Source organism: Ptychodera flava, chromosome 18 (genome assembly GCF_041260155.1).
Source record: "Ptychodera flava strain L36383 chromosome 18, AS_Pfla_20210202, whole genome shotgun sequence".
Lineage (NCBI taxonomy): Eukaryota > Metazoa > Hemichordata > Enteropneusta > Ptychoderidae > Ptychodera > Ptychodera flava.
The window spans coordinates 15,272,034-15,293,880 of record NC_091945.1 but is presented as its reverse complement, the minus strand read 5'-3'; the positions used below and the strand labels follow the sequence as shown (position 1 = coordinate 15,293,880).

General features: G+C 37.8%; 1 protein-coding gene across 1 annotated transcript in view; it reads right to left on the bottom strand.

The window, feature by feature from the left end:
* Positions 1–21,847, bottom strand: part of LOC139116952 (uncharacterized) — a 99,741-nt gene that overhangs the window by 34,764 nt on the left and 43,130 nt on the right. The window contains exon 2 of the mRNA XM_070679695.1: positions 16,192–16,248. Coding sequence (XP_070535796.1) covers positions 16,192–16,248 — 57 coding nt within the window. The remainder of the gene's footprint in view (positions 1–16,191; positions 16,249–21,847) is intronic.

Below are 21,847 nucleotides of genomic sequence, written 5' to 3'. Positions count from 1 at the left end.
ACACTACAACACTAGCCCAAAGCAAACCTGTACTGAAGCTGATCATTTTCATTTAGTGTAGAAATAATAGCTGATTAATTGATGAAGAAACATGGTTTTCTTTCCATTTTGCCTTATCCTGTAAACTTTTCACCACAGTGTAATTAATTGAAGATATTATTGAACTATATTTATGGTTCATGGTTTAATGTTATTCAGAGAACAACACTCAAATATAAATTTAGCATCAACAATAAGAACAAATTGAAAACTTTTAAGTTTTTTGATAAAACAGTAAAATCATCAAGCTATAAATTTCTAATATTAACCCTACTCACTGATTAATAGTTGTATTTAACTAGTTTGTGGGTGGGGTACGGACACTACACAACATGCATTAAAATTGTTTTCTACTAAAGTTAAGTCTGAACTAAAATTCATTGAACAAAAAATGGCAATGCTTGTACATGAGTGTTGACAAGCCAAATACTGGTCAATATGACATGCTATGAAGAAAAGACATCTGTTTTTAAAGACAGATCAATAATTTTGAAAAAGGTCAAGTTGCAACATAACAGTTGTATCAGTGGACCTGTCAAGATAACATTTTATCAACAAACTGCTTGATGTAGAAATATGTCATTTTAGTACTTGAAATAATTAAATTTACTCTTCATGAGATGAAGAGTCTCTTGTCAATGTCATGTGTAGAGAAACAAAATTGTTTTATCTTATTAGTCAACTGAAGGAAACCAACCCAACACACAACTGATTCATTATATTCTCATCTATCGCATAAGCTTTGATATTTGGTATACAGATGACTTAGGATATACTTAGATAATTTCATACAGCTTCAGGAAAAATAATAAATTTTTGTTTTGGAGGCAATTTTTGCAAATTTTAGTTACAAAATCTAAAAAACTGCTTGTCTCATAGCTTTGTAATTTGATATACAAGTCCCAAGACACAAACTAAGCCAACTTATTTCTTCAAACTTGGGGGGGGGGAAACATGGCCGTAATTTTGTATTTTTGGAGCTAATCTTTAGTCTGCGACCTGAAATAACCTATACCAATCCAAGATATCTTTTAAGACAGTTTTGTAAACTGTGAAAACAATGTAGTCATATTTGGTATCAGTTTGTAGTGAAAGTTGACCAAGAAAACAAATCTGAGGTTATTTATGACACATGTATAATATAGTGGATTAACTCTAGCTAATATTTCGTTGAGGGATACCCAAACACTGATAAGAGATTTGTATCCACAAGAATGCCATGTGGCAAGATGCACTCTACTGTGAATACAGACTCAAGTACATGTCATTTTCACATTGAGTAGTTTATGTCAGCCCTGGGCCAGCCCAGGTTTTGAGTCAACTCAATATTGTCAATATGGACACTCTAGGTCAGGCCAGAATCGGTCTAGTTTCGGCTGGGCAATAGGGGAATCCAGTACTGCCTCAAAATTTGGGTCATGTCTGGACCCAGATGATGCCCAACTGAACCTAAAAGTTTTCGCTCCAGTCTTTATCATTCCATGTTCTCAACACAATATCTTCCCACTAGGTTTTGCTCCACAAGTGGGACCACATCATCTGATTAACATTACTTAAAAGAAAGGCATTAGTTAACAAAGACATCAGAAACACTGTGCACTGGTTACATGCATTTCTGTACAATCTGCAAGTCCAATTCTGTCTCATAAAGTTCATGAAACCAATACTGGAGATGTCTCTGCAGTTCAAGTGTCAATTAGTAGTTAGATTAATTCTTTTTGGCAAAACTAGGCTGGTCCTGTAAAATGTGAAGGTGAACCAAATTTTATCCCCACAGAGGATTATTGTAACCTTGCCCAGGTCCGACCTAAATTTTGTGAATGTTAACATACGGTAGTATCTGTCTTATCCAATCATTGTGTTTTATATAAACATACAGACAGTTGACAGGCCATTGGTTGATTAAGTAAATCATCACAGTATGGAGGGTAGCGCAGTGCAACTCATAAACATGATTAAGAACATGAGCAATTTAGGATGATGTCAGGTCACTCCACCACACAAACAGAATAAACAACAAATTTGACTACCTAACTCTCTGACACAATATAATTTTGTTCCTTCAAAGGTGTGAATTTATCATAGATCATTGAACAAATGACCGGTGTTTTTCTGCTTTTGATCACAACTTTCAGCTTTTTGTGGACAATCATGTTGACTTCCAATATATTTGCGTACAATAATTGTCAAATTATAGTTATACATTTTATCTGAAACCAATAAATATTCACATTTTGTGTTACACATAACTACTCACACAACTGGGAAATAATTGAAATTTTTTTGACTGGCGTCCAACATTTGATATCATTGAAGCTGTTGGTAGTCTCATTCTTATCAGTTTAGTTGGTGTGTATATTGCACCTTATATTCCGACTTTGTCTGTGTATTACTTCCAACATTTCAAGTTTGGGCCACCAAATTTTTACTGTTGATCTTCAAAATTGAAAATTGGTCATTAAAACAGACTACTGTCTAAACATTGAAAATTAAACCCTTTTGCAAATACAAATAGCACTTTTTGTTTGCAAGTGAAAAACAGGAAACAGAAACATGTACTTCGTTTTTTTTAGATGCGAGCAACGCTATTTTTTATATTTATGCAAGAATCATTATTATCACTAGTGCTATTAATATTAATTGAGGTTTTGCCAGCTGATTCAAACCTATCATCTGATTTCTCTTAAATATCACAGCACAGTTATTTCAGATACTAGGCCAGTTGTTGAAATGTCTATTTCGAGGGGTTTTAGCTAACTGACTGCTATGCTAGGTGAATTACCGTAGTGTTGTAGATAATGTGAGCACAAGCCTCAAAAAGTAATGCATCACATTTAATGACACTTACTATACTGGCACATGTTGTTGATATAGAGATGTACTTGCACTGAAAGGCATTGAGCAGCATCAAGTTATTGCTATTTGGCATATTTAATGAATGATCATCTCAGGAACCCCTTGTCTAATAAACATTGACGTTTCAAGACTTTTTATCCAATCGCCTGATTGTATAAGAGTCCACCTTATGTCAGAGACAGACAGCAAAAAAAACTAAAGTATAGGCCCTGATGGCAGTTTTCTATGTTGGCTATTGATTAATATCTGTGTACTGGTATATAGGGTAGGGTTGGGGTGTCGGTAAGTATGAGCCGAAATTAAACATTTCTTCTGCCATTAGAATAGGACCTGTGCACTCACTATATCTTGTAGTATACTACGTAACATCTTCCATACCATCCATGTATATTGTAGCTACAAGGTCATTGGCACTATTTTTTATCCAGGGCAAAATTCCTGTACAAAAACGTAGTGTGTGTTGTGTTGACCCCCCAAATTACCTTATTGAATCCATCTGTCAATTGAAATTACATTTTAGTGTTTGACTTTACACTGATTATACATGGTTACATTATAATTAAACCACTCAGCAGTGTACTAGGGGTATATCAAACCTTTTACTTCAGTCAAATCCAAATCAGTGTAATCCACTGGAAAAGGGGTACGGACACTACATGGGGTGGGGGGTGTTTACGGGGGGTACGGACACTACATTTGGCCTATAATTCATCTATATTTTTTTAAATGGTGATTGTCTAAGATGAATGCATATATCATTCATCTATACCAAGTACTACAATATGTATTTTATCTTTGTTTGCTGAAAGCCTAATATAGGTGTGGAATTAAATGGTGGGGTACGGACACTACATAAATTTCCGGAAAATTTAGGCTGAGTCTTTGGCAAATTCTTGAAAATAAAAGGATGGATGCTTATGACAGTAGAGTTTATTACAGTACTTAACAGATACCTGCAATGGATTTTAACAACATTTTACAAAATAACTATACATTAGAACCAAGTTATACACTTGGTTAATTGTCCATAATGAAAAACGCAAAAATCCGTAACGATGGGCTATTTTTGGATTTATTAATGGTGTTAATCAACTGGTGAATAGCATACCATGGCGTTACTTACTACTTGTATTAGACATCCTTAAGACCACACAGAAAGAAAAAACATGTACCTTTACTAGAGTTTACATTATGAAAACAGCATTTTCTTAAAGTTGAAAAATGCAGTGTACCTTCGTAACAGTCAAATTTGACCATTTTCACACCACAAAAAATGCCATATCTTTGCCAAACATGGTCCGATTTTTGTAATTTTTGCTTTGATTTGCTCAGAAAATCTTACTCAAAAAGCTATCACAAGAGTAAATATATACTGTAAAATAGTTTTTTAGAATTTTTTCCGTAACACTCAAGAACAAAAGTTGGTACACTCAATTGTGAAAATGCCGTGTAGACTTGCACTTTTCACCCCTTCCTTCCTGTACAGAGCTCCAACTTCCCCTACTAAAACAACAGGACTCCACCAAAATTTTCTGTTGAAAGGGTTACATTGTAATACAGTGAACCGTGTAGCTCAGGCATGCGGATAATACTGACACAACAGCATGTTACTTTCAAAGGTCAAACACAAGACCATTTATCACAGTCCTCACTCCTGTTCCCAAACAAAAACATCCTCTTTTATGAACTTGATGGACACGTGGCCATTCTGAACCTGACTGACGACAGATCCACTTCAGGCCCCTGTAAACAACTTTGACAAACCGCTTCAATGAACAATAGTTGTACAGAAACGATTCCATGTAAAACATCTCATGCAAGCTGCATAGTGGTGTGTGCTACATGCTATGAGGTGAATACCGTATATCAAAATCAATGTGACATGTTTGCTTTGATTGACCATGGCACAGACACAGGGAGACATCTCCTATTCATTCCCACTTGGACTTGACACATCGAGCCCTGGAATTATTTTCTTTTCAATGATGTTAGCAATGAAAATTTTCCAATTACAGTAATTGTGTCCTTTTTTTCCACAACATTTGCAAGTGAAACTTACATTCCACATCCACAGGTATATACTCCAAGGCATAATTTGTCCTATATTTGCATCAAATACAACACATCGGGGAATTTTGTGTTTTACCTTGTTGAGCACCGGTTTGTCATTTGCCACATACCCGTACTGTTGCCATGTTTGGGGTGGAAAACAGGAAAGAAGCTCGCTAATTGTAATTGCCTTCAGAGTACCTCAATGATATCACCATCTGAGGGAGAATCCTTTGTGAGGGACTTGGAAATCAACAAGTGGTGCGGAATGTGATTTTTGTTTTCCTTGCTACGTGTCACAGAATAAACAACACTAGAATCCATTGCAATAGACTTGACATCAACACTGGGAGTGGAATGTGGTTTTTTGCTTTCCTTGCCGTGTGTTCAAGAAAAAACAATGCTATTGTTTCAACTAATCAGGAGGAATGAAAGTATGTTGGGCACAACCCTGATTAGGAAAGGTCATTCAACTTTCCTCTAAATGTTGTGCTTTTAAAAAGTTTATTGGCATTGTTGTTTACTTTTTAATGACATTGGTGGCGGTAGAGCATCTTAACAACTGTAAAAGACATAATCAAGGAGCTTTTTCTTAGAGCTGACTGCAGGGGGTAAAGTTAATTCTGTAGCTCACAACTGAATTTTATAATGGCAACATTTCAATCACCGCAGATCAAACTGATGTATCTTTTGCAAGTTTGTGTGAGACTTGATTGGTCATTCATCAAATAGTTTGAACTTGATTGGTCATTCATCAAATAGTTTGAACTTGATTGGTCATTCATCAAATAGTTTGAACTTGATTGGTCATTCATCAAATAGTTTGAACACGGATGTTTCACTTTGAAACATTAAAAATACATCAACAGACTGCCAACGCCATTTCTCTGTACACAGATCCACACTCATCAATAGTACAATAGGTTTGGGCCAAACAATGGTGGTAAACAGGGGTTGAACTTGAATTAATCACATTTTTGGAGATGTCATGGGCACGAAAGGGATATACATGAAATAAAGCTTCAGAGAAAAGATGAACCGTAAATTCTACAACAGTTAATAAACAAGTACCATCTGTAAACAACCACCCAGTGTGTGATGACGCTGTACAAAGTAGAAAACAGTCTCTTTCAGTTGCTGGGAATCAGTTGAGGAGATAAGGCAAGATGTCTGTTTTAGAATCACTCAGAACATTGTTTTTGTATCTGCTGCACAGATGTTGACAGTTCCGATGGGAAACGTCCAATTTCACTTTGATGCTGGTTTCAGGTTTTCCCTGGTTTCCTGCCATGCAGGCCAAGTTCATCCATCAAAGTCAGACGCAATAATGGTTTCACGCCTGACGGGCTCCTCTGTCCAGGGAGAAAGCTTGACAGAATAAATACGCGCTGATAAAATGTCTCAAGATTTACGTGCGGAAAGTTTCAAAAGGGACGGGGAGAGGAAGAGAAATGTACAGAGTGTACATTTATCAGTAATAAACGGTGTTATTCTGCACCAGATATGTACGTCATGGTTATCGGTTCCATGTCATTAACCTAGTCTCGACAGATTACTTACGGTTTACAGTCTTTGAAAGGAAATTGTCGGTGTAATTTGAACATACTTGGAAATGTCAGTTTGGTGTTGATTGCAGACCTTGAATGTGGACTGATGTACGATAGTCTAGAATCAGACTTAAAATAGTACCCAAAGCCCAGAATCTAAAACAAAAGGCTGGATTCTAGAATAGGGATACAGCAGTCACACGATGGCAAAAGTGCAGAAATTCTTTCCAATTTTCTAAGTAGCATTATTTTGCTCTATTTAGCTGAATTATTATTGTCAAACTTTTCCTCCATGCAGACAGCATTCTTCAGGATAGTTTTGAATATTTTTCAAATGCATTTTTAAATTATAAAAGCCTGCATAAAAGCCTCATTTTAAAAATGAAAAGTTAATGCACATGTACTTTTTACCTGAAAAACTTAGTATAAGACAAGAAAATCTGGTGGTCATTTTCAATTTCACATATCAAGCAATCGACAATTTCAATTTCTTTTACATTTGCATTGACGGCCAAACCTGAACTGGTGGTTAAAAGAACCTGAGTACACACTTCCCATGGCACAATTTTTACCCAGTATTGATCACCTAACTCAAGTAACTTGCACCAGTGTTTAAAAACTCACAGAATTCATAACCTGGGTGGCCTAGTGATTTATCTCAATAGCCCCTGTTGTGAATGAGATGTGGCTATGTCATATCAGAGATATGGGTTTCCCACACAGGGTCCAAAAACTTGGCTGATATGTTACCACAGGACAGTTACCAACGCTGAGGTTTGCATGTACAGAAATGTACCATAATAAAGAACCGTGGATAATTAACACATGCACATGGCAAATTAAATTCGCTGCCTCAGACCGAAATCACCCCCTCTCCTCGATGAAATTTTTGAAGTCTGAAAATCCAATGATTACCCTATACTTTGAACAGCCCTTTAAAGGCTGTTCAGAGTCAAAACCACTGGCAGGTTTATGAAATTCAGATACCTCAAAACAAAATCAGAACAGTGATTAAGTGTCAAGATTATGTGCAGTTTCCATGACGTGACTGTTTCACATGGTATTAAAATGCAAATTGCACATAATTAAACTGAAATAGAATTACACTTCCCGCTATTGCGATGAGCATTATTTGTAATACATGTGTTTCAATCATCCACATTCCCGATAAAGCATGTTGATTTCATTAGGACCAACATGGATGCTGTCAATTGACAACTTGTGTCAACATCAACATCAATATACAAAACAGAAATACAAATGATATTTGAAGGGAAAAACTTGCAAAGTATACACTGGGAAATCTTTCAGAAAACCAAACCTCCCGCATGCTTTGCTTTCACACTTGATATGTACAAACCCTGAACACCAACACATTTTATGAATCTGATCAATGTAGTGGTTTAAAGAAAGCCTGACTAAAAAAAAAGGGATTTCCCTTGTCCTGCTGTCTGGTAAACTAAGAGCATTTTGTACTTTTATATTACAGTGGGAATTCAGATCAAGATTGTCAACACTTTAACCTATTTGTACACTGTGAATGCCGTGTCATACGGGCATGGTTATAACCTGTACCCTGGTGAACTCTGAACTTTGTAATATGATAATATCTGTATTTCTATTGCTATAATATTACGTATTAAACAAGAACCCTATTCATGAAAACATGATGATTGTACGCTGTGTAACCTGTCTTGTTGTGGATTTTTCACTTCAATACTTTTAATATTGCCATAATATTGTGAATTACGTTGAGACATTTCTCATATTTCTTGTATAAACAAGGGCAACGGCAAGAGAAATTGTTTTGAACTTACAAACATGTACATTTTTTAGTCTGATATATACAAACCATAGTTCACACAACACTAAATACATAATAGAATGCGACATTGCCAGTTTCATTTTGACACTCAGTGTATTGTCGTTTTCTCTGTATGCATATTCATGTATCTATCATTATCCTTGGAACAACTGTACATGTATGAAAAATATTCATGACTCCATCATAAGACACTTATTAAAAAATATGAAAGCATGCATATATATTTACATATGTATGTGGGTGTGTGTATGCACATGTATCTGTGTGTATGATATTCCATGGATACACTAGGTCTCTTTGTACCATAGTAGCACAGATTTTTATCAGATTCTGCCACAGACTAATCATATTCAAACAAAGATACAGATCTATTTACATCAAATAAATGATACTGATCAATGTCTGCTGATCAATTTCGTGACACAGCGGTGACCTTCTTTGACCTTAGCAACAGCGGTTGCTAGTTTAGCTTGAAGTCACTCTGATAGGGTGGAGGAGTTATGATGAAAAGTCGGCAAACATACTTCAAGGACTCTTGTGTTCCATTATCAGACACTTGCTAATTTGGAACTGGGGGCCTGTCCGAGTGCTCGGCAAACACTTCGACAGAACTTACTGACAAGAGCTATTCAGCATCAACAAGTACGTACTGACTATTCTGGTACACCTGTGATGGGTATATGCAGTCCATTCCATAATTTGTACCATCTACTATTTACACTAAACGGCAGATGAGAAATTCTTGTAAGCGGTGTTCATAAACGAGACTACAAATATAATATTTCCTTGTATATCAGTACATATACATTAAAACCATGGTATCATTTTGATCCGAAATGAAGGTACAATTTCAGGAACGTTTTGAAAAAGAACGATGCCCAGCTTCGCAGACTTAACATAATCTCGCATTTGATGCACTGCCATGGTCATCAAACTTACTCAATCACTGTAAATTCACACTTGTCCATATGTGAGAAACTTGTGGTGTGTTTAAGGTAGTATGCACCATCTCGACTTAAACTTTTGCTCAAATTTTCCTCAAGTAATATTTCAACCACTCTCTTTCAAAATAAAGAATAAAAATTGGGGGTCACCATGCAAACTTTGGTACTGAATTAAGAGACAAATTACACTCAAGATTTACCGATATTTGAAATTCAAAATGGCTGCAATCCCCATGCTAACTCTATGGGGTAAAGACAAACTTTTGGATTTTTGAAAAACTAAGACAGTGAAAGATTTTCTTTCTCCAAGAGCTTTAAAATTAACACCCACAAGTGGTAGATAAGAAAAGAATTGAAAAAGTTTGTGAGTCCAAATATCTGTCCCCAAGGCACATACTACCTTAATGGCCATATTTGCTCATACAACGTAAGTAGTACTCTGATGTATTGGTGTCGCTCTTGCCTTTGTGGCGCCGCTTGAATCAATATGAGTGATTTGGCTTTTTCAGATAAAAATGACAGAATTCCTGTATGAAGTACATCTCCTAGATTCAACAACCAGGTTGACTATAACTGCTGAGTATATTTTTTTTATGATTACACTAGTATTATTCTTGTTGAGTTTTACTCCCAAGTGTCACTCCAAGTGTCACATGGAGAAGGAGATAATGACACAAGCACCTGAGAAACAATCTCTGAAGTGAGCTGCACCTTGTTTAAAGGTACAATGCACCTTGAGACAGATATGACATTCAACTTTTCACGATACTTCCCTGATCTACGCCTTTGGGGGCTCATTTTGACACTATTGGAGTACCTAGTTTCCACCGTCTTACATGAATATCAAAAATTTAATTTTCCCCACAGAGTTAACACAGAGATGGCGGCCATTTTGAATTTCAAATATTGGTAAATTTATGGTTATGTGTTTCTCTGGTGCAAAAATTTGCACAGTGACCTGTGTTTTTTATTCTTCATTTGAAAGAGAATTGTTGAAAGTACCCCTGAGGAAAGGTCACACAAAAATGTGAGTCTTTCGATTTTGAGGTGCATAAGACCCTTAACACAAAAACGACAAAAGAAAATCTGCTTTCTAATGGCCACTGCTTCTTGTTGAAAGTTGCTCTTGTAGACGGTTTACCGAGTTCCAGTCCCTCACATCTTTAAATATTCTACCCGATGAGTGATGAAATCCAGGTAGATTTGTCTATGGCAAGTAACCTGACCTAATCCACTTAACAGTGTCAAACCAGGCAACTGTGAAGATAACCCTGCGGCTAGGTTTTTTCTGTACCTTGCTTTATCTATGATCCGTGGGTCAAAATGCTAACCTACCCCTCAGGATAAAACAAATCTAACTCAAGCATTTCATTTTTTTTCTTCATTAATATCAGCCTTCCCTGCAGGTTTTCAGAAATTTTAGTTTCCTTAAAGAAATGGATTACACTTTGGTGGTTTTTCTCTGCATTTTAACTTTCAAAATAATAGAATCTTTGCTTTTTTGAAGAGTTATCATATTGAGTACCAATCATGAAGGAAAACCCAAAAATGAGATCAACCTTAAACCCCCTCCCTCCCCAAAAAGTAACAAAAAGAACCGGGTTATACTGGTATCATTCATAGATATGAACTTTGAACTCATCATACCATATGCAAATGGACCTAGGCTGGGTTTCACATCAGAAACACCATATAGTAATTTATACATGTACAAATTAATCTAACTGATATTGAACAACATTATCAATATTACTTTCAGCCTTTTCACCCCAATTCCTTGTAAACAGGTCCACAATCACCATTGACAACAATGGGTTTGGGCCACACCATGGTGGTGAAAGTGTTACAGCATTCACAATCAATTAAAAATATTAATTTAACTCACAAATGAGAGGAAATGTTCATGGAAAACTACCTCACCACAAAAAGCATGGGGTCTCAAACGTGTCGAGGTATCGATTTTGCATTCCACTTGCACTTATTAGTTATGCCACTGTGCTATCTAATTTGTCAATGGGGCTTGAGGTGCAAAGTTGAGGGCTTTATGAGTATTGATTTCTGTCAGTAAAAGCGGACATCAGATGAGTGCGGGCAGATTTCTCCTATGTCCTTTCATCAGAACTATTTTCAATCGTTTACTGTATGAAAGGCACAGCACAACCCTTGATGGGTGATTGACCTATTTCAGAGGTGAAAACTGCCCAGCAAATAACAAATTCTACTGAGGGTTAGAATTTGTGGGTGGCGATAATTTGGAAAACCGATGGGAACATTTCATAAATCAGACAGTCCAAGCCTGACTGGCGTCATTGTAAATGCCACCAACACCTGAACATACGACAAGAAGTGCGCCTACTTGAACAAAAAACTCATGTCGAACACAGTCCTTGTTTGACACTGCTTTAATCTGCTAACACCGCAGCCTCTTAACCCGTACCATTTAATGACAAGATTTCAGATATCTAATCTGTGATTATTTGTTATTACTACACCTGCCTATCATCTCAATGCATCAACACTAGCCTAGAATTTTATTCGTCCACTTGCCTCCGTACCTCCGACCCACTCCCGGATCAGTCGGAGGTACGGAGGCAAGCGGACGAATAGAATTCTAGGCTAATCAACACGACATCAATAAAACGTGTGATTCAAATAGTGTATTGCATCTGGTGAACAACTTCTCATGCTTCTCACTACACCTTTAGCAGCCATTTTTTACTAAATTATATTTAATACGAACAATATCTCTGAATTTTGGTTAATATATTTTCATTATTTTTGCACTGATTCTATTACATACAGTTACTCTAACCCCACTGTGTATTTCAGTTTCTGCTTCTGATACCTGAAGCATGTTAAACCTACAAAGTATCTAAGACTGCAAACTCAGCAAATCATGTACAATATATATACTATGATATCATTGACAAAATATTCTACTCCTGAGTGAAATTCAGTCATAAATGACAATGTTACACATCTACCAGTGTACACTGAGATGACAAGTTGAACACTAGGTATTCAGCCAGATTTTGGAAGCGTTTAACAAGATGCTGTATTTTATGAACAGAACCGAAAACATACAGTTTATAACAACACTTTTTACTTCAATGCATCTAACAATTTGCCTTTGCGATAACCTGTAATCTCTCTTTTTCATTTGAGAAGAGCAGTTCCTACATCTGGAAGATAGCATGGTAACCTCGCCGGTATATAAACAGTGAGAAACTAGAACCACTTGCTGACATTTTCAAGCCGGATGTCCAACAATGGTGGAAAAAGATGCCGAGGTTTTCTTTGCTGGCAGGTTATGGGTTACAGATGGGTAAGACTGGAAGTTGCCAATGTTCACAAATGAGATACCAAACAAACAAACAGAAAGGATTAATGTCATTACAGTTTGGTCAACAGATCTACCCACATGTAGTGTGTAGACAACCGATGTCAAAATTAACTTTGCTCACTTAAATTTTCCCTCAGAATTATCTCACTGATTAACCCTTTGCGTGCTGTAATTTTTCCCACCAAAATTGTAATGCAACATTTTACCAATTATTCTGAATTTTTCTGTAACTCTTTTGATAATTTTGGACCAAATGCACATGGACTTTTGTTGGCTACGGTTTTTTATCAAAATTTTGGCAAAAATCTGAAAAAAATTGACTGGAGTATATTTTATAAGGCAACAAAAATTGACTTTGGCGCTCAAAGGGTTAAGAGGAATTCACTCTGTGTGAAGTCTTCCAAGTGCCAATCAATAATAATTCTGACCCTGTTTGAAGAATTTTTTTGAATATATTGAGTATGCTTTCCTTCCTTTAATTATATATCAAGAGTTATGGACCATGCGTTGTGAAGATGGTGGTATACATGTCGTGCACACACTCTTTCAAAGTGTGGGCTATAGCGGTAAGATTACGTGTTGGGATGTGAGAAAAAATATCCCAGCTCAAAGGCAAGTCACATTGTGCACACATGAGTGCCTCCATGTGCTTTGAATTTCCCAAATGATCATCAGACAGACCGGTTACAGGGACGAGCATGCAACTGTCTGACAGAGAGGGGGGGGTTTCGATCCTCCTCAAATTTTATGTGCATTCATTTATTCGCAGGCAGTGCACATATAAACAGCTCTCTGCCGCAAGCGGTCATTCACTTTTCTTCCTAATGAATCATTATAAATAGTAAACAAGTAGGGAGGGTTTCAAAATAATACATTTATGGCAATATTAACATTTTTCCGAACACTTTCTCCATTTGGACACAGAACACAATGGAACAGAACATTATACTTCGCAAATTTCCTTCATAATATGAATTTAAATCTCAGATTTCTAACCCCTCTCTCTGGGTACTTGTGGGCACCCTGAGTAGAAAGCTCATACTGTGTTGTACATAAACAGGGCTTGACAATTTTTTTTCCAGTTCACTTGTCCGTCGGACAAGTGGATTTTCAATTTCACTTGTCCTCTCAAAAATTTTACTTGTCCTCCATTTGTAATAATCAAGACCAAAATGCTTGCGACGAAGTCCGTAGCGGCTTTCAGGGCTTTCTTATCTTGATAATTTTCGCCGATGTTGACGCCGATTTTTTTCAAAAGTTTACTGCGTACGGTCTGTGTGTTTCCGGCGTCATACGGCCTCCACCAAAAGAGGCCGTATAACGCCGGGAACTCACAGACCTGTACGCAGAGCTAACATTAAATTTGAAGGTACATATCATACATCGGCTTCCCGTTTTTGGCAAGCATAAATGCCGTAGTGAAAAAGATTGGTCAGTTTCTATCGCTGGTCGTCGTCATTCGGTTCACGCATTGCGAGTGCATGCGATCGGATTGTTGGCAAGTGAAACCGTACTATCGGGCTCAGCGGGACCCAAAAAATTTCCACAATCATTGTCCCCGTCACGATCTCATCTGCGATGCGCCAAATAGTCCAAATGCGGTTGACTAAACTCGTGAGACCTTATCGATTCAACGCGAAACATGTCGTATCTGTCAAGAAAAGCATTTCGCTTGGTTTGGTCATGGAGGTAGTCTCTTCCTACCTCCATGCTTTGGCAATGGTGGGGTATTTGAGACACGACGTACTGAACATTTTGGAACCGTCAAGGCCACTGTGCTTTCCAAATTCCATTTCGGGAGATAACGTCTACGGCGTTTTTCCTCATCATAACGCTTATGTTTAGATCTTTTGTCAGAAACATCGATCATCACATCGAGTCGTCGATTCTCAGACGATCCCACTCATGACGCTGGCCCTCGTGGCGCCGTTGTAAATCATCACAATGTCGTTTCTCAGAGTTACACAATGCCCATCGTCGTAAACTACGTGCCTCTTTACGGCAACAACTTTGCTTGGTTTTTGCGTAGGTCTGCGGAGCGGAAATTACGCTCTGGCTCGCGAAAATGCACAATGCCTTGTTTGCATTAGTGGAAATATTACCGTAAAATACTCATATTTACAGCGATCACTCCACAAACTATCTGCCAACAATGTTCGTCTACCTCGCGAGGCCGCATAAATGATTTTGAAGTACTGCACGGTCGATTGCAAATAAGCACTATGGCATTGGGTTTTGCAATTTTTTACCTAATTTGTTGGGGCGGAGCAGTCAGCATACAACAAAGAAATGCTGTTTACGCCAAGTTTTAAGCAACTTTTTAATTGGACGATGAAACAATTTCATGTCGATCATCGAAAAATTGCAACATTGTGTGAGTCGGCAAATGAATCGCAGAAGAACGTCACAATTGTATCTAAAAAAGTCAGTGATTGACATTTATTTTGTGTGAACGACAACGCAAATCGGGCGACACCGCAACTTAGGTTCGCGTTGATTGCGCAAGAAGTTGTATAAACAACTTGTCCGGCGGGCGACCAGATTTTATTTTGACTTGCCCGAACGTAAATTTCACTTGTCCCCGGGCGTCGGGCGATAGGAATTGTCAAGCCCTGATAACATGTGCAGTAATGCAGTAAAACTCGGTAAATAGATAATTATAGACGGGGAATGTTATCGTCTGTACAGCTGACTGCATTTGAGGTCATTTTACCGCTGAGATGGTTTGTTATTGTAAATCTCCAGTCCTGTGGAAGGGATTTCTGGAGTAATTTTCTCACAGGCTTGTGTCCGATACCAGCTTTCGCTTGTACTTTTTTCCCCTGTTGCTTCACCAGATGGATACACTTTGCCGGAATGTACAACATGCTTTCTATTCACTCCCATCCCATAATACTGCATGAAGTGAAAAACTTCCAAACTATTCCAACTTGAGTTGCAAAAATGTACCAAAATTACCTGCCTTTGTAACAATAGTGAAATCCTGTTCAAATGAGCGGCAGAGCTGCTTTTTTTGAAAGTTTTCTGTCACAAAATATTATGTTCACGAACACCCCTATGAGGAGATGATAGCATGCATCTTAAAACTTTACATCGTCTAAAGTGTGAACTTGGCAAACAGGGGTCATTCGAGTCACTGATTGGTCTAAATTGTCATGTGACTGATTTACATAAAGGTATATCCGATGACTAGCCAGTATGCCTACTTCATGGCATAGTGTAGAGTTGTTGGTAACAATTACTTGACAAGACAAAATTATGATAATTCTGTGAACATAGGAACAAGAGTTGAGGAAAGGCTGCTTAATCCATAAAATGGGGAAGCAACTATACACAGACCATACAATCAAGTGAAATACGGCAAAGGAAAACTGTGCACTTCATAACATCAAATTCCTGTACAGGTACTTTTTATTCTTCATTTGCTTCTTAAGACTTTCTCCTTTGGAAGGTCAAAGTACAAATTTTTTCTTGTTTGTATGTTATTTTTGGCTATTTGTGTTAATCGGCTAAAGAAAAGTTGAGTTGTTAGTTGTTGGAAAATGTGAATCTATAGATGTAGGCTTGAAGATCAAGAGAAGTACTCACCGCTAACACTGACGGTTGTTTCCATGCTATGACGCCTACACCACCCGTTAGCAGTACCTGTAAAATACAAAATATATACTGATGATTATTATGTACACCGGTATGTGGTCTGTGCTGCAAGGGATAAAACTTTTTATCCTACTGTCAAAGAATTCTTTCTGGGACACTAAAATATTTCTTCTTCCGCTTTCTTTCCTTCAGGAATGTTGAAATACAAAGTTTGAGCATCTCAAGCACCATGCATCAAGCACAATATGTTGTATAATTGTTGACAAGAGGTGAATTCTGGTGTGGACTGGAAGAATTCCGCTGTCAACAGTAACATCAGACAGGACACACACAGATGACATTGACATTAGTTGAACATTGGGCACTGCGATATGATTTTGGAAGTAGAACAAGAAAGAGTGTTTTACTAACAGGAGAAAAAATATTGGAAACCACATCACAAGTTATTTCTATTGAAACTTTTTCTTTGACTTGTCAGTCATGAGCTAGTCACAGTAGAGCAACGATGATTATGGAAAAGCTCCAAACAGAGAAATCAGGATACGGAAAACTTTAATAGATTACCAGAAATTCTTAATGTTATCATTTTGTTGCTGATGGAGTGGAAAATAATATTTTGATTGGGAAATTTGATCTTTAAGAATCCCCAGCCAACAACCTGAAGCAACGTCAGATTTAAAAAGGAAAAAGGCGATTGGCAGGCATTCAGTTAATTCCAGTCGACTCATCAAACGGTTCTATATATTTTAAACAGGAGCAACATATCCCGCTGTGAATGTTCATTATGAGATACCACTCTCTTCTCCGTGTTTTTCACATGAGCAAGTCTGTCTCTGCCAGTGGCAAAACAAGCTCCTGCCAGGGTCAAAGGTCACCATGGGCTATTATTATAACTGTCAACGCAGTTGTAGGGCTTCGATTGTAGCATCTGATCAACTGTCCATGTCACGGTTGATTTCTTGAAATTACGTTATTTATTACGACTGCCAGGCTGCCATTCTCACCATGCGGAATCTGCTATCTTGTCACATCTGTCTGCAGGATGGTTACCTCACTCGGCTTGAGAATGATAAATTTTGACCAAATATTCATTCTGACGACTATTTATTGCTGTTGTTGTTTATATTTTTTATACACGACTCCCTCTTAGCACGGAGGGAAGCAACAACGGAATAATTTCTATTCTTTCACAAACTTCAGACACTTGTGAGCAAACAAAAACTAAAAATATCTCTACTTCGATATCCTTTCATCTTTCCTTACAAAAGAAACTTCACGCCTCCGCCCTTCTGTCTTATAAAAAGTTACATCTGTCTTGAGAATTTGTGCAATCTTGATCAATTGCTTCCTTGACCGGCTTCACACGGATTCTTTTCGCCGAGGTCAAAGTCACCATAAATTGGAACATAACACCCCAGACGTCCAGTGCCCGATACAAGGCTGCAGCTTGACCGTTCTCCTCGAAAATCCTATCAAAGTCACGCTGTGCATTCTTTTGTTGAGCTCGCTTTGAAAAATGCGCCTCATTTGGAGTTTATAGCTTTCCATACTCAAACCCATAAGTCTTATAGTAAATAATGACCTTTAATATGATCACCTACACAAACAGCTTGACACATACTCTGGTAGCCAAATAACTCAAGCCATATACTGGCAACAACAAATCTTTACCGTTGCAATTCACCCCAGACAGGATACCATAAAGAACCTCGAGCAGGTGATAAATGATTCAGAAAGCGGGATAAAATGGCAACCCTCAGATTCAGGGGTATTTTTTCCAGAGAGAATGAATAGGGCTATTGTACACATCAGGGACGGCGTAGTACTGGCAAAAGCTCCCGTACCGTGCACACATCAAATATTGCCATTCACATTGTCCGATTGCCAAAGCGATGCACTGGGTGCTTCACGGCAAATGAGATATTTAAGATCCCAACGTCAGTTTTCGTGACAACATCTTTACTTTTCAAAGTTTTACACACTTGATACCTGCTTGGGTTCTGGCAACACAATGAACAGATTTAGACCAGTTTGCACGGTGTTTTAGAATGCCCCATTTTGTTTATAATCTTCTGTGTCTTTTGACAATGATGTTTAAACTTGAAATCTTTCCCTGGAACATTTCAAGCTACTGGGAAAGCTCTTGATTTTTTTCAAGAAGTGAGAGTCATATAGAGCTGGCCAAGAAATAAACTGTCTATAAATACTTTCCCAAAGTTTTAGCTAAAATGTGATTTTTGCACAAGAAAGTTCATGCTCTATCTTACAATCTGGAATATAATTCTCTCGGTTTGTTAGACTAAGTGTAAAAGTTGGCTGAGGATAGCATACCAGCTGTAAATAGAATTGTCAAAAATTTGTCAAGCATATTCTAAAGATGGTAAATGAAGAGTTCATAATTTGAAAGGGTTGGCTATGTAAAAAGGAATGGTGAAAAACATTGTGTATGTATTGTACTTCAAAATCTACTTCATACAAATTATGGTACTTGAACAATACCCCCCAAAAAGATCCTTAAATTACCCTTGATCTGCATTGAGGCCCCTGGGAACCACGCTGCGTATTTTACACAATGGTTGATAGATTTTTAAACCTTTCTGCATCATTTTCTCTGTGCATGGGTCCAGATTCCCATTCACAAACAGATCTGAAGTAATCCTATCACTGCTACATTCTGATAGAACACCATTGTCTCGTACAGCAAAGTTAACCCTTTTTGAATGGAAACGAGACGACAGGGGGTTACAGAGCAGTCACCCAAAGGTGAATACAGGTGAAGCTAAAAAGAACAAATTATCATGACTGTGAGTAGTGAGACTTGTATTCAATGCTATTTGCGTTGTTACATGTAAAAGTATCCAGGGGTTTAAGTTCAGCTATGGACACCGTGGAATTCCTGCTCCATGCTGGTTTGCAAAAGTCAACATGCATGCTGTCTGTTCGTGTCATGGCTTTCCTTTCAGTCAGAGTAAAATACAGCCGTGCTTGTGACACTTTGATGAACTAATGACTTTTCCTTGGCCCATACCATGGCAAAGGACAGGAATACCGGTACATTTGCATTGCTGCAAACATTTTTCTCAACCTAATCATTGACTCAATCACTACCAGAATATCACTATCTTCATACATTTTGATCCATGGTGGTGTTTGGCCGTCCACTTCCTAACATAACTCAACCGCGGAAATGGTACAGCTACAGATTAAAGCAACAGCATTTGATGAAATAATTCCCGTATTTCATCTCCTCATGATATATGACTCCTAAATGTAAGTGTCTACACACATTTCTCTTTTCACCGACACATATCCATCATTGTTTCACGCATTCCGGTACACCCCCATTTTCCTACACATGGGTGAAGCTGTCGGATTGCAAACCACCGGGTTATACCAACAGCTGATGGTGGAAGGGTAATTATAAGGCATCCAGGCTGGCTGATGATATTCTTTTTCTGGAAACCCTCTGCTATCATCAGTTTAAACACAATTAATTCACAATAAGAATTCATGTGTGGATGGTTTATTGCCAAGTACAACGAAAAAGGACCATTTTAACTTGGAATGTTTTTTTGCATGTTTAAAATATACCAGTAGGTACAAATGACCTCTAGGTTGCAGACAGGCACCATACAAATATGTTAAAACAACCTGCTCTACACTTTTCCAGGAAAATGTTATTACAGCTGAGACCTTTTATCATTTCTGAGTAAAAAATTAACATTTTGTATGGGTGAGTAACTAGAGTAAATCTATCTCTTTACACAGAGTAAAACTGACTGGGCTCCTGCAGCATAAAATAAAATGTTATTTTTGGTATCCCCTGCGTAATTGACTTGTGTTGTTTCAAATAATAAAGTGAATACTCCTTGGGAGAGTCCTGAAAGAGTGAAAAATTTAATTGCCTTTAGACTGCGCTGTGAATATCGTTATGCGAATGAATCACCACCCACTGTGAACCTTCATGAGGAAGTGTACTACACACTGTTTGTGGTAGATGGACTTGATGAACTCTATATGCTAATTGGGATTGTATATGCAAAATTTGATGCATAATGAGGCTGAAGGTCATCTATTTAAATTTAACACAGTTTCTGCTTCCCTTCTAATCAACACTGCATTCAGTCTATGCTTTTTTGATCCGATGAATGAGAAAAGATATTGGCAAAGGGACTTCTGAGGTCACATTTATAATTAATCTCTCAGGCGCAAAAGACTGCAAGATTAACTTTCCGGAGCATTGAAAAATAGATGAATGGTGTTGTGAAATGAAGCTGTCATATTTGCAACGTTGAGTAGATGCAACTGCCGACAGTCATGATTTTTGTTCTCACAGCACTAATGAAGGAAGCGTGATAATTTCACTGCAAATCAGATATTACTATGTTCTTGGTATTCAACAGGCAAAGATTGGGGTGAGTTTATTTGACAGTGTGCTACCAACACCAGCTCACCGATGTTGACTTAACCCTGCCATAGATTGGTATGTTGCAGACATATTAATAGCCACTGAACCAAAACGCACTTAACACAAACACGCACACAGCCAGGTAGCTCAGTTTACCACCATTAGAACTGGCGGTCTTTTTTCCTCACATTAATCACGCAAACCACAGAGTGACTGGGTGGGCGTGGTTAATCTCTTTTCCCAGACCAAAAATGACCACAAAAATACAGTTACTAGTTTCTTCCGACCAACAAAACAAACAGTCTGGCATACTTCAGATAAGTATCTTGAAAGAGCTATTATTTGCAGTGGTGCAGCAAAGATTATCTTGGTTGTGATGGTCTGTGAACACACTCATTAACCCCTTTTACCATCAGACTTCTGTTACACTTTCATTGTTTTAAGCAGGGGTGGATGAACCCATATACTGCCATATGGGGATGAAGACATTAAACTATACAGTAGCTGCCTGCCAACTTTTGTCACAATCAAGGCCAATTCCGTACAATATTGCCTATGACCTTTGTCTAATCATCCCAGTATATAAATACAGCTAATACCTCGTATATCATATTTCACTTTACTGAGACTTGTTGGTACTCTGTTAATCACCAATGGCAGTCAAAATGTCCAACGTATAGATATGGTATAGTGAGATGAGCAAGTGCTTGATTGATCTTGCAATATGGAAAAGAACACCATGTTGAGGAAAAACTACTAGACTAATGCCTTTTTCTCCCAGAATGACGACGCCTTTCTTGTTTCATTGCCAATGACTGTGTGTCAGGAGCCCTGGGCACCGAACTCCTTTAACCTCAAAGACATAGGGTCAGCACTATTGTTTTCAGGGATAGAGTTGTACATGTACCAACAAATTGGGAATAGGGGTTTACAAATTTAAAAGTAAAATATCCAATGTCCAGAACTCCTGTAAAATTTATCAATAATCATACATGCATACTTACCTATACTTTGCATGCAACCCCCCCTCCAATTCAAGATTAATTTTGGCTGCATCTAATGTAACATATGCTCTGTTTATGCAGATGGCAATGCACATTTTGATGCACCCAAACATATGTACTGGTACAGCCTTGCCAGAGTTCAATCTATACACCAGTCACAGTCAGGACTGAGGACAGGTATCACTGCACTTTTGCAACAGCCATGTACCATCTACGGCAGTTATTTTTTAAATCA